This window comes from Helicoverpa armigera, chromosome 18 (genome assembly GCF_030705265.1).
Source record: "Helicoverpa armigera isolate CAAS_96S chromosome 18, ASM3070526v1, whole genome shotgun sequence".
In the NCBI taxonomy this organism is placed as follows: domain Eukaryota; kingdom Metazoa; phylum Arthropoda; class Insecta; order Lepidoptera; family Noctuidae; genus Helicoverpa; species Helicoverpa armigera.
This window is the reverse complement of record NC_087137.1, coordinates 8212714-8227585: the sequence shown is the minus strand read 5'-3', so window position 1 is coordinate 8227585 and position 14872 is coordinate 8212714. Positions and strand designations below refer to the sequence as shown.

Genomic DNA, 14872 nt, shown 5'->3' with positions numbered 1-14872 from the left:
ATTTGGTAATTCATACCAGGGAACACACTTTGTTTATCTGAGAACGAAAATATTTCGTGGCGATAGATCTATTTATTAGGTGATACAACTTGATGACAAATATAAATTTTGGTGACAAAAAATATAGTTCCCATTGTTTTAGTGGTTTGTAACAAGGTAATTGAACTATTGTTATTTGAGTTATGATGGACACACGTAAGATTGCATGCGTAAGATGGTACTATACGTCCGTTGTCTATTACGACTATTTGCAAATATTAGATCACAGATGGTATCATAGACGGACTCAAATCACATCATCTACACAATCTCGTGGACCATATATGTAGTATACGTCTCTAATTTTCCGTTGGTCATCTACAAGAAGTCGAGATGTCTTGGCATGTACATACATATTATATGAGAGTATTAAATGATACCTGAGTCTGAGTAAGTAAGATAGATGAAGCCGTTGACAGCGATAAGCCACATCCTGACATAACAGTTAATGCAAATGATTAGATGCAGATACAAGTACGAATGATATACGATGTTACTTGTTTGACGACGACACGAGAGACCAAGCTATGGCTAAGATCATGATAGCAAAAAAACAATTCTACAAAGTAGATGCATTATTTTGCACAAGTATATGCCTTTTTTATGGCATGGGACAATAACTAGGGATATAAATTATAATTTTTGTAATCGAACAGGCATACTAAGTTACATCAATGGAGGCAGACTATTCAATAATACTCTTGTACTCATTCCTCTTCCATAGCGTGATCAATTCATAGATGTCATACCTAAGCAATAAGATTATAAAAATAAACTTGCGTAAAATAACAATGGCGTAGCAGAATGGATTTAGTGCGATTACGCGACTGTTGCATAGCCGCGGATATGAAACTGCAGGAAAAGTAATATTGCTCAACAAACGGATGCAAAACTGACATACGAGCGCATTTAGGATTTCCCTGCACACATTATACTTCTATTCATATGTAATGAGATTAACAGAATTGAGAAATATGTAACAGAAAACAAAACAAAGCATATTGATCTTCAAACTAATTACGGTTGCAAGTTTTCACTAAAACGAAAGTGCTAACAGCAAGTGGATTCGAAGAAAACACAAAAGCATTGAAGCGAAAAGTGTATCTCAATTATGTAAATGAACACTTGATTCAACAAGTTGACTCGACCAACGTAATTTGCAAAATCATTAACATTTTTGGACAGGCTAATGACATAACTGTTTTTATTATCGAAAACGCATTCATTGTCGTTAACGTTCTTCTTAATGAAGTTGTATTTCCCTGTGCATATCTGAGCGGGAAAGCCTGTTTGAAACAGGATCGACTTTCTACAAATGATGACCTCGGCCAGCGCTAACTGAATGGTTCTGTTGCCTATAATTAGCATTTGTGCGTTGCCTTCTTGGCGCATTATGACGTCAGTAAGCACAAATGCAGTCCAAAACTGAAAGATGGAATATGTAAATATGTGCCGCCTTTCTTTGCGCTGCGATTACTCACGACCATTGTTTGCAGCCCACCCCTCTTACTGTTTGAGTGGCAAATGTGGGAGCTACTTGGCAACCCATTTCTGTTTGTTCCTCAACAACACAATCCTGAATGGATTTTTGCTGAATGTGTAACACTGCGTTTTTAGGTTAATTAAAAACCAGCTCAGTCTTAACCTCAATATTTGAAAGAAAAACAGGTACCAATGCAAACAAAGCTTTAATATCAGCCCAACAATTTTAATAATGCTCGCGTCTATTTACCATAACATTTGCAAATAATCATTTCAAACAGTACTCGAATGACCAAGTTACCGAAGGTTGAAGCCGCAACGCATCAACTGCTATCTGGGTCGGAACGGATGTAAAGACATAAGGTACCGAGTGAAACCATAGAACATCTACCTATAGAGCCGGCGGTTAGTCTGCGGAAACTGCATTAACTTCATATTGTTTTCTATCAGAGAGAAAGGTCTTTAAATCTACGTCAATATTGGTCAATATGAGTGTAATATTAGTTTATGTGACATACACTTGCACATGCCGCATTGAAAGACATGTTAAACAGGTATATCTGGAACATTGCTCCAACCGTGTTGGCCCAGAGTCTAGAATGTAACGGCATTCGATATGTTCTAAAGTAATAATTGCCTAGAAAATATGAGAATGCACAAACGATATTTGGGCCTCCAACCTGCCGAAACCAAATCTGCTCTATCAATTACCAACACGAAGACTATGAAGATGAGCAATATGAAGACGAATCAAGGAAAGTAGTAAGAAGCAAAAGAGGTCATTTTCTAGATTATCAGAAGCGTATATTTTTTGCAACAAATATGAAAATATTAAAACAATCATGTACTCGATATGTTGAGGCATACAATTGTGTGGCATTGCAATTTCAATCACAGTCTAATACGTCGGACACGACACCTGAGCTAATTGGGTCATTTACTTGCTACATGCTTTTGCAGTCGTTCCAATTCTCGAAGAGACATGATATAATGATAAAAATGCTATTAAGCTAAATGTTTATGTTTTTGGTCGATGCTTCTGGTATCGTCGCGTTCCTACGTTTTATCAAAAATATTGATAAATAATGTTTTAGGAGAGCTGATAAGCCTTTGTAGCTTTATTAACCATATATGTAAGAAACAGGACGTGAGTATGCCAACGTTTGGTCTACACTTACGGCCAAGTACCAGACCTTCGTCGCCGGTGTGCCCGTGGCTGCGGCTCCGGCGCGTGCAGCAGGGCTTGAGGGATCAGGCTCTTGGATGGCTTGCGCCTCGTCAGCCGGTACTCCGGTCTATCAGCCGCACTTTTGCACAGTCTTAACGTTGACAACTCACTCTCCGAGCCACACCACAGTGAATCCATCGACAACATTGTTTCACGCTAGTTTTAACACATCACTTAACATCAAATATTGTTCAAAAGTTTTCTCACGAGCAGCCTTGTACTCTGCTCTGTTGCAACAACAATTCAAGACGGTTAATCCGACAAACTATAAGTTACCGCAGCCTTTCAAGTTCTTGATATTTTTAGTAGATTATATCCAAAAAGTTGTGTAAAATGTTGCAACCGACGATGTTTTGGTGCGGCAACCTTCTTCAGTGGAATCGGCGCGCGAAATCGCGTTGCAAAATTCATACACGTGAAGATTGTTAAATTGGATGGAGCAGTGTTGCGATGTTATCCAAGACTTGTTAATTATGAGTTATTATAGTAAATATACGGAAATGGATCGCGATCAGTACCGCGCAAAGTGGACCATAGGTCCGTGAGCCGCGGCGGAGTACGTGAGAGCGCGGGAGCCGTGGCGGCGTGGAGCGGCCGACTGAGAGCGCGACTGTCGCGAGCGGCGAACCCTCCCGCCACGACCACGATGCCGCCGAATGCTCAAAAATTGCAAACAAAAGGTGTCTGGACGTTGTTATCGCTAAGATTGTGACGGCCGCAAGGAGGGCATCACGTTGATCACGCCGACATTGTTTTGACTTAAGTAACACATGTTAATATGTTTACCGAGCTACTTGTTTTACTGCAGCGAATTCCAAAATTGTGCACTTTAAGGCTTCGTAGAGTACTTGAACAGAGGTTTCAAGATACAAGTTTTGAAGGTGAAAGGACTTGAATTTCTGCTCTCAGGTTTCCAAATCAAGAAATTCAGGTGATGCCAAGAACAAGCCCTGAGGCAGTCGGAAATTTTAGAGCTAAAGAAGGCGGAAATCGTCAACTAAGCAAAGCGCAGGAATGACATCGGATAGGAATCCGGCTTCATATGCATTTGAAAATCGCAAAAATTGGTGTTGTCTCTTTTTGATTATATTGCCATCATTCGTATTTTAGGTTACAGTATCATGCTTTGCTTTACTTGAATGTGAATGTTGCTGAAGCAGCGGAATATTATTATTTCTCTTGTTTACCTACTCTTATTAACTTTGGGCAGCTGCAAGTAAGTACTTCTTGTAGGTACATGATTTCGTAATCTCAGTCTTCTGTTCTGATTTCTTTCACGCGATCGCATGTCACCAAAACATGTTTTTATTTGCCACTCGATAACCCGATCAGATCACCTCATTTGTAATGCGACTGCGATAAATATGCATAATGTTTTTCTGACATAATTTCTTCAAAACATGGCTGATTATTCAGAGTGAAGTCTGCTGTGTATTCATTAATTAGTAGTGCGCGTACCAGCTCCATTTTTGTAGCAAAATATACAACAATAAAACAAGATTATGGACCGTTTCTACTGATCCGCTAAATAATGAAAGTGTCTGCTAATTAACGCCTGCTTGGCACGCACGAGCCGAAGTAATAAATTATAAAGATCATTATTGTACAAGAGGAAAAGTTTTTCCTGATTTTTTTTTCTGCAGAATATGATAATGATTTTACTGAATACTTCAAAAAAATGGCATGGATAGAAGAAGGCTGTTGTGTCCAACGATACGTTCTTTGTTTAATATTTTATAAATGCTTATAAAGCGGAAGCTTGAAGAAAGGTCACTTGAATATTTTGTCTGATTGACGCAATTAATCAGTTCCACATGATTGTGTAACTTAGGAAAAACATTTTTTTTTTCAACCAAAACAAAAAACTGCGGAAAAATCTTAATAAAGAATAGAAGAAATAATCGAACCCCTTCATGAATAGCTATCAGATATGAACTTTCTTAGCTCTTCCATGACGCGAATGGAATTGGTACAGAGCCAACCTGTATTTTCCCTCATTCTTATTCAGTATTAACCCAAATGGCTGCATCAGATGAGAGCCATTTAATAACCTGTCCTTATCTGAAGCCAATCTTGTTAGTCCTGTCATGACTACAAATCTTTATCTATGTTTATTTAGCAGCCGTTATCTTGAGCAAAATACATATAAGATATAGAGAGCAAAGTGGACATGAAAGCTGTTAATTAAGTGATGATATAACAAGTTCACGTGATACTGGAAACTATGGACTTCGAGATTCATACCTATTTAACATCTGTTTCGTATGGACTTTACCGTTAAGTCGATAAAACATAGGATTTCTTTAAAAGAGGCAAAAACGCAAATCATCCTAAATCGATCGGATGAAGCTGCCACACGTATTCTAAACAAAACTGTTATTAGCTCAAAAATATAACTAGAAACGACAGATCACTGTAGAAGAATTGTAATTAGCAATAATAATAGATGATAGTAACGCACGATTGGAGACAATCATGGCAGTTCGAATTGACGTTTCCTTAACACAAAGAAAAATAAAGGAATCTTCACATAATATTTTTAGTTTAGCCCGTAAAATGCAAATTAGAAAACGAGTTTTTGAATGCAAATAGAGGTGACAATGCAAATGCGTAAATCTATGAACAATTTTTATAACAGTTGGGCGCAAGCAATTAAAATTGCGCAGATCTCTTTATTTAAATTATATCCGTCAAATATCTTGCTTCTCCTTTTTCAAATTAAGGCCAAAGAGGAATTCAAATTCAAGAGCTGAAAGAGAAGAATGCAAAACGTGAGGTTTAGTATTTGCAAACGACAATTTTCTCGGAACGAGAACAATATGGGCATGAAGTTACAACTACAAGGCAAACTCACTTGAGCCACGTTAAGGCATGCCTACGAAAATCACATAAAACTCATTAGTATGGAGTATTAACACTATAAATCCACATATTCCTGCCGTTCACCGTACGAGTCTAATTCCAGTGTAGGTCAGGAGTCATTGTCCTAAAAGTGGTACATTCCTGTCGGGTCAACCGTCAGGCGTGAGTCAGCCTCCAAAAGTTGAAACACTAGTAGCCGGTGTGGCCGAAACTGTGTCATAGGAGCCGCGTGGGCTTAACTTGGGACAATTGACTTCGCGATATGAATCTGTGTTGTTTTTATTTAAGACATCAAGTCTGCGATCTTAGCACGCTAACGATTTATCATACGTGCTTCAATGGATGAAGGATTAAGGTTGCTGAATATTTTGGCGCCTATAAACTGTATTTTTAGGACGGATTTTAGAAATCAAAATGTATTTTTGAAATAAATATGTATTTAGCATTTAATAACATCGTTCCAGTTAGTTCGTAGATAATGAGAAGGTTGTGTGTTAACATCACATAGGGGACCACAATGCGGTGGTCTTATGTCTTTGTGGAAATGTTGAGGCCAAATGGCATTGTCTTAACTGCGCTCTGAAATCTGTTTCACTTTAGTCTGTTTTACGCTGTTAACTATGGAACCACGTGAACCATCGACACGTGGCCTACAATATGTAGTAGCCTAGTAGTATGGCATAACAAACGCATTTCTTCCTTTCCCCACGAGGCGAGCAAAAGCTGGGGTCGTAGCGAAGTTCTGAACATTCTTACGGCTGCCGCACTGAATAAAGACATGTAGCAGTACCTCATATAATCTCATATGACGTAATAGATGGCGATTGACGGTCGTCGTAACGATCGTTGCGACGTTTCCACACGAAACGCCAGGAAGGAAAGTTTCGCAGAAGAGGATGGCCAGTACTTTGTAAAAATCAAGTTTTTTCTAGATTTCGGAGTGTTTTTTTAATGATCTGCATACTTTACAAAAAACTGCAGGTGCGTTTTGAGTTTTGAGCTGCTTAGCAACAAACGAGTAGTGGTTTTTTTCCGCAAGTTTATGCGTTCGAATTCCGATCAACGAGTTTCGGGAGTTCCGCGTTGTTTATGATAATAATGAGTTCATAATGACAAAATTTTTCGTATATATGTATTTAATTACTTATCTATATAGGAAGAATTAAGAAAGAACATAGGTAAGTCGCATTGGGATTCTCGCAGTTTTTACACGTATTCCTAATTCATTGGCGTATGGATTAATTAAATAAAAGAAGAGAAAGGTCAGTGGAACGTATAGCTAGGAAGCTAGTTGAATAATTTTATCGAATTTATTAAACTGCAGTAGGTACCTACGTACGTCGACAGAGTAAAGGCGTAAAAGCGCAGAAAGCAGATCTTTACGTTCGACAGAAAAATAGGTTACGTGTATCGCTACGATAGTTGCGTTTAGGTAAATCACTGAGTAGGAGCGAAAATGATTGAAATATAAAAAAAATAAAGGAAAGTAAACGTTCGAAAAAGCTCTATAATATTTTAATGAGCATAATGCAAAAAGTAAATAAATACCAGAGCTACAAATATCTACACAATGCTACATAACTACGTGTAGATTCCAACGTCTATCTACTTGAAGAGAAGGAAGAAAGGAATCTTACGTACGAAAGTACACACCTGTCTTCTTCTTCAGCGGCATCCACGCTAGTAGTTGCACGACTCTTCGATTTAGGCATAGGCAAGAGTTTACTATCCATCTTCAAAACACACTGTTTGCAGCTTACTCCACAAAAGTGTCATAATATTATTCATTTCATGAAGTCATTCAACTGTATTGTCACCATGATGTCTAATATGAGTCATTATTTAGTAGGAAGAACATTTTAAATACGAATTTGTGTTAAATTAAAATCTCATTTTAGGTTATAAACGCCCGTAAAAATTGCATCCACGACGTTGACGTTTGTTTCACTTCATTTGACATTGACAATGACAAAAATTGACACTCAATCTGGTTCCGTCATAATTTTTAGTCTATTAAATACGTGTCTTTTGGCTACATGCAGTAACTAAGTAATTTGTGTTTTTAATTTTATTCAACTTTCACTCATTAATATTTAAATTATAAATTTAGTATTCTTAGGAATACATTTATTTATTCTCCAATTCTCTATAGTTCAGCTTTTTAAATATACGGGTGCCGCCATCTAGTGTTATATGTTAAAACTAACAACGGTTTTAAATGATTAAATAAGTTTTGTTTTTCATGTGATTGTATGAAGAACATACTTACCTAAATGTATTTAGTTTTTCAGCTAGGTTGGTCAGTATAGTTTTTCGAAGGGGTCCAGGTGATCCGCCCGGCGAATTCTCCTTGGACTCAGCCGCTAAAGCGCGGGCCACCATTAAATCTTGCTCGTTCATTCTGGAAAAAAATGTGTTAAGTAGGTAAATAATGGACAAAACAAATAAAATCTGGACATAGGTGATGTGAATTAAACTATTTCTTGATAGTTCGTACTATTTTTGGACTGTAATACCTATTTGGTTATGTATTTCAACGTTTAAGTATTCTTTCCGTATATAAAATACTTAAATAATTTACACCTAGTCTACCTAGGACGCGGAAGCCACTTAATATGCTTATTTGAACAATCGACGTCACATTTTAGGTATCTCAAACAACATGATTCTAAAGTGTTCATTCTAAATGTGTTTTTTGTTAAATTGCTATCAAATAGGTGAATTTTCAATTTGATTCGCACGTGTTTTATATGTATTTCTGATGAGTGAAAAACAGGTTATTCACATCTATGTAAAAGATATATTGATTTAATTGAAACATGATGTCTATGTATGGCATGAGTAGGCTATCATAAAAATTTGGTATCAATATGATTTTAAGTCTTCGCACAGGATACAACCAGGATTCGAAGGTAGGTACACCAGGTACAGTACCTACCTACAGCAGGTAAACAGATACATGTAAACTAGGCAAAACATCAAGGAGTCTCTAATTACGGAACTCCTATTTCCATTTCACATTTCATATTTACACTGGGTATCTCCTTACTTAATTTAAGGGCCACTTAATTTAACATTTCACGGATACTGACCTCCAAGTTGCCTACTCAATATCCAATGTTATTAGCACTCTCTTTGACTGAAAAAGCAATGCTTCAGGCAGGTGGACTTACCGGAACTATTGACGAAGCACAATAAAGCATTGCTGAATTGAAAAATGTATGAACTTTCAAACTGGATTGAAAAACTTATCCGCCCTTTCATGGAGTTAATTACGTTGTCTAATCCTTCCCATCTTCCCAATTTCCAGTTCCTAGTGGCCGTAATTTTACGACATATGAAAATCGAACACCATATTCCCATCACACGTTTTGAAACCACCCTTTGTTCAGTTCATAGACGGAGGAACTGATTTCCTGTGCCTTATCTATCTGCCAATGACGTCACCGTCAGCTTTCTCTCTATGGACCTAAATACGTCATCCTCTTGAACAATGCTATTGAATAGGAAAGATAGATGCATACGTAAATAGAACAACATGGAATTGTCAAGTTGTGAAAGGATAGTATGTTTTTTATCCGAATTGTAATAGACAGACAGACATTTAATTTTATTGTTTTGTCAAGGTGAGCTGGTCTTACTTAGATCAATTTTAGTGATCTGGATCTCTCTCAAAAAGAACTAATATGCATTCGTTCGTTACACCTTTTTACCATATCTATTATAGCAGTAACGCTTGACGGTTTTATGTAGTGGTACTAACTAATGTATCATCGATGATGAATTACTCTGCTGCGGTTTCATTTTTTTTCCCAATCTTGAAAACACAAACAATGAAGAGCTGTATTCGCCCTGACAGAAAATTTGTAAAATTGAAACTTTATCTAGGTGCAGTGCTCTTCTGAGGTCTATTCTTTATACATAGATCTATTTTATTTCCAAACCCATATTTTGGGATGTTTGAATTTATTTGTCGTGACTTACCTTGACGCAATAAATGCTCCCAATCTCTGTTCTTATATTTTCGCAACAAGAATGAGTCAATGCCAGGGTAGATACAGCTATGGTTATCAGCCAAATCGTGAAGGCAAAGTCGAGTAACAAAACTAGCTATCGAATAGTGGGATCCTGTTCTTTGGCCAAGGCGAACATGTCGTGGTGGTGTCATTGTAATTACGAATTACGAGCTTGCGTCGTGTGAGCTGGCCATATCATAGCTGCTCTTGTAATTATCGAATACGTGTCAGTAATCGATAATCGTTTTGGTCGTAACGATTAGAAGCGATTAGTTTTGATACGTGTTTGAGATGTCGAAAAAATATTATTTGATTTTTTGACTTTTGTAATTGTGAAACTGTTTTGTCCAATGGTAGATACTTAATTAGAACTGACTTTACCATTTGCATCTTTGCATTTTTCCAAAATAAGTGCTCGTCTCGCATTTGGAAAATCTTTTGTTGGAAAAGGATTCAGGATTAAATGTGATTGAAATAAACAAATAAGAACTAGGTTGATTAATATGTGAATTATATGGATATTGATGAATCTATTGAATATCATTTATGCTAAATTGCCCTGAAAATTCGAACTTACAGTTGGAGAGACATGTGCAGAATTAAGAGACCGAATACACTACCGAATGACCACAGTAATATCAAAATAGTTGATAACTATCTGTAATTTTGCAAAATGGGTTTTCTTGAAATTCATTATTTCAACCGTTTGAGAGTGTTTTGTTAACCAAATGAGCACAAATGTCACCAACACGTGTTCGCATGAGTCAGACAAATTTACAAATCTCATAAAATATTGTCGTTACTTGAAACCAGTTGTGTTGGTCTTGTCTTGTAGTCATTATTATGATTTTGAGCGAGTGTGTGGGTCGGTATTGACATGTCAATCGATCAGCGGAGATAAGTCTTTATATGTTCATATTAGCCGCAGCCCGCGAAAATATATTTTACCAATAAAAACCGATTCCACAAAACATTGAATTGGACAAAATACAACTTTTTATATGGCAAGTCGGTGATTGCAGGTCGATTGACGGTGTTTATTTTGCATCTACTTCTAGACCTATTTCAAAGTTTTATCCCCTTAACCCCTTATGAGCGGACCCACGCGTTACCCAATTGATTTTCTATTGATCTTTTAAGTTCACTATCGAGATATACATCAAAACCTCAAGAATGAATCGACAATCTAATTACGTCAATTTAGATACGTATTGGATTAATGCACAAAATGCGACCAATTTTAGTTAACATGTAAGCAGGTAAGGGTTTAAGGTGTTGAAACGATACCAAGTTCCAAAGTCATCATTAAAGATACATTAAGCCTCAGTGGCACGATTATCACTAATAATATCATCAATTACCTCTTCGATATAATCTGATACAATATCGATAAGTTCACAGCTCTAGCGTGTGAATCATTAGAGGTACTAAACTTGTAGGTAATAAAGAGCTACTTAAGATGATGTGGAAAATATTATGTTTGATCTCTTTAACCTTGCTTTTTAAATAGGTGACATGTGACATTAACATAACTACCTGTAGGTACATTTTATTAGTATACCTAAATACACTGTTGCTAGTGTGGTACCTACTTCTTCCATCTCCGTCAGTAAGAAGCATATAAATCTCTTTGGGAACAAGTGAACGCGCGCGTTTGAAACACGCTTGCTTGCAAGCGCAATTGCAGTAGCTATTCAAGTTCTTAAAACGGGCGTTTGAGAACACCCAATGTATTCTTAACCTAAAGCCTCACTAGCATCCTAGAGGACTTTCTGCGTGTAAAAATGTAGCAAACATTCAAAGTGACCATACCTAAAGATGAAGCAGAAGGAGTTGACATCGTTGTACAACGTACGTTAAGTACATAGGTATGTCTTTGAAATCTAAGCAACGCAGAAAAGTAAGTAAATATACCTACAACTAGGTACACATACAACCACAAGTGCTAAAACTCATTCTTGACAACTAACCCGAAAATATCACGAATGTGGGTAGATGTATTGTTTACGTTACGTCTCCACGAACTTAGATTTGGACATTGATAAATCGTTACTATCGGATTTAGATCTGGAGTCTAACAGAAGCACAGATAAAAATAAGTGTCTGTTTTCATACGTTAATGGCATTGCGCACACTACAAGGACAGGTAAAAATAAAAACGTTAAAGTTTAGGTAGCGTGCGTACAACATTTTTATATAAAACTAACAGTTTCCCTCAGTTTCACCCGTATCCTGGGGGAACTACTGCCCGGGTAAAATAATATAGTCCATATTACTTGGGGATAATGTAGCTTCCCAACAGTGCCTTCAGGGTATACTTATTAACCGCAAACAAAAAAATATTCATCTTTATTATTAGTACTCCTCTCCCATAACGGGCCTGCTGGAAGAGATTTCTTTTGAAATAAGCTGTGCCATTTTTTTTTCTATTTTTATTCTTGTTTGTGGTTTATGTGTAACTGTATACATAAACTGTTTAATCAATAAAATAAATAAATAGTATAGACGTGACTACATTGAATAAAATATGTCTATCAGTAGGAAGAAAAATGTAAGATCGAATGATTCACAACAACCAACAAAGGAAGAGGTACCTAAGCAATAATTACAAAGTAAATGAATCAACGTTTATGTACGACAAATATGTACAAGTTCAATACATAATATCAATGGTTATGAAATCAAGGAAACAGGTCTTGTAAGGAGATCGGATTATCTCCATAAATATGGATGTTGACGTCAATCAAGTATTAGTGGACCTCTTGTGTGAAATCCCTTGGAAATTATGTAAATTAATGATGTTTTAGATCCTTCTCACTTATCAACAGATACTAAAATAGATCGTGCTGTGGTAAATATGTTAACGAGTTCGATAGATGATCACGAATCACTAGGCTAAGACATTCTGATTGAACTGAAAATAACGCTTGATTTTTTGACGAAAATTTGGGAAATATTTTCATATTATTGACAGTAAGTAGTCAGCAGTTAACCCTACAATTGTTGGGAGACTATATATAAAATAATATCTTTCACGATAGGAAACTGATCCAGAGGACTGTCTTTAACTTACCGATTACTGTGTTGTTGTGTGGTCTTTAATGTTAGGTCTACTTTACCTTAGACCATAATGGAGTTGGTTCTAATTAGTTAACCTACATAGATAATAGCTTCACTTTGTGTACGGTAAATAATGGCCTATTATGTTTAATTTATTCTACCTTAGACACTAAAGATTAAGTACCAATAATCACTGGTATATATATCCAAAACCTATCAGAACAGTGTCACATTTTATTATTTAGTTTCTAGCCAGCTAATTTCTCAGTTCATTATCAAAGCTTTCATCATAACATCAGTCTTATCACCCACAATCTACGAAATCAATATTAGCCTACCTTCAAATGCAGAGCATGCGCCAACAGTTTTACTAAAAAACAAGGTGCACACACTTTTTTATAAATAAAAAAAAAAAAACACTCAAAAAGTCCACATAACAATCACTCCAGTCAAAATTCTATTCACGAAATTTAAATGTTTGAAAAAAAGAACGCCAGCGCGGTTTCGCGTGCGTGTGCGCGTTTAAAACATTTGTATGACAATGCGCCGCGTATATTTTCGCCGTGGGGTCGCGTCGTAGGCTGCGATCGGCGAACACCATCTGTCAATGAAGTAAGCCACGGTCGTATTGTAAAGCCTCTCACTTGTTTCCGAGAGCAACGATCAATGGGCCGATATGCATTATTAATCTGAACGATGAATGGGCCGTGGAAATCTATCAATCAAACTTCAAGCCGGCTGTCTGGCTATCATTTATCATGTTGGTGCATTTTTTAATGATGTTGTGCACGATTTTGAAGTGGATTAATTTAAAGGTCTTCTTAATGAAGTTAATTAACAACAAGTCTGTTATTTAGCCTGTTGAATTCGTTTTCTATTTTTTATCTTTTCTTTATGGCATTAGTTACATGCACAAGTTACAGAATGTAAAATGTTAAAAGTTATTCGATTTTAGTATTTGTAACACGAATTGATTTTGTGTTTCATGTGAAAGGAAAATGGGCAGTTTTCCAATAGGTAAGTTAACATATTGAAGGCTGTAGAGGATTTTTAAAACGTTAAATTGTCGTTTGACGTTCGCTTTCTTATTACCATTTCAAATATTCAAAAGTGGTATTGCACATGTGCAGAAGATATCAGACAAAAATATATTTCTGTAGGTTTACCTACGACCTGTCATGGCCAGGAACCGCTGTGCAGACCCTTCATCCTAGTCCTCATGAACTTATTCTAAACTCTACTTAACTTATGTTTGCTTGAACTTACAAGTAATAAGCCAATTTGTACCTAATGTCAGTGTTAACCAGCGCTTATCATGGACAAAGGCAAACCCATCACATCGTGCCTCTAATTACAGACCCAGCCCGCCTAGCTACAGTACTAATAACACCAATCCATCAGACCCAGTCACGGGCTAAGCAGTAATTGTAGTTTTAGATTGCACAATAGATATTGATCTACATACGCCGGCAACCTTGGCGAGTCATGACCCGCCTCAGACTGGTTGTCGGTTACATTTCATCACACTTTCCAATGGAACTTTTGCGAATCGGTGGTCGGATTAAATTGTAATGTTGAATTTGTTTGATATTATTATTTGTAGCTTAGTCTGTTTTTTTATTTTTTCTGTGATGAATTAATCAAAGCTTAGATATAGGTGTTGAAGATAGTAGCTTAGAGGTCAGTACAAAATTAAACACTCATAGGGTTCCATTCACAAAATAATATCCAACTCGACTTCTTTCAATGTCGTTAATTCAGATTTTTCAGGTTAAGGCTTGGCCTAGGAGAATTGGTGGCCTTTACTTAGTATGAAAGTTCTCTCTTCTGCTTCACCCGCAGCTGGAATCGTTTCAGGATTCCTCTACTGCCAAAAAGTCTAGGCTTCAGAAAAACTTTAGAGCAGTCTGTTTAGTGTGTCTGTACTAGACTGATCATCAGGATTTAGTATACCTACTTACATATATATAAGTTCCATGGAACGGTTTTGCCGCGTTGTGGACTCAGAATTTATAAGAACTTCTAAACTGCGTGGTATGGAAATTCGATTATCAAATTCAAAAAGGGGTCCAGTGTGGCTTACTTCCAAAGGATTCCCAATAAAAAAATAAAAAATAACTGCAGAAAGCGACCATACCACGCTTCTCGTTAAGGGTAATGGCATTTTATTTAATAAAGAAAACAA

The 14872-nt window shown here is 36.7% G+C and overlaps 1 protein-coding gene across 8 annotated transcripts in view; it reads right to left on the bottom strand.

Annotated features, from left to right (window-relative positions):
- Nucleotides 1–13221, bottom strand: part of LOC110377693 (NAD kinase) — a 47084-nt gene extending 33863 nt beyond the window's left edge. For 2 of the 8 annotated variants that reach the window (XM_049850642.2, XM_064039081.1), the window contains exons 1-2: nt 13026–13221; nt 7881–8012 (exon numbers count right to left, since the gene is read on the bottom strand). In XM_049850642.2, coding sequence (XP_049706599.1) covers nt 7881–8011 — 131 coding nt within the window. In that variant the 5' untranslated portion in view covers nt 8012; nt 13026–13221. Of the gene's footprint in view, nt 1–2699; nt 3399–7252; nt 7560–7880; nt 8013–13025 lie in introns of those variants that run through there. The other 6 variants (XM_049850632.2, XM_049850629.2, XM_049850646.2 and 3 more) reach the window with 5 other exon arrangements.
- Between the last annotated feature and the right edge of the window lie 1651 nt (nt 13222–14872).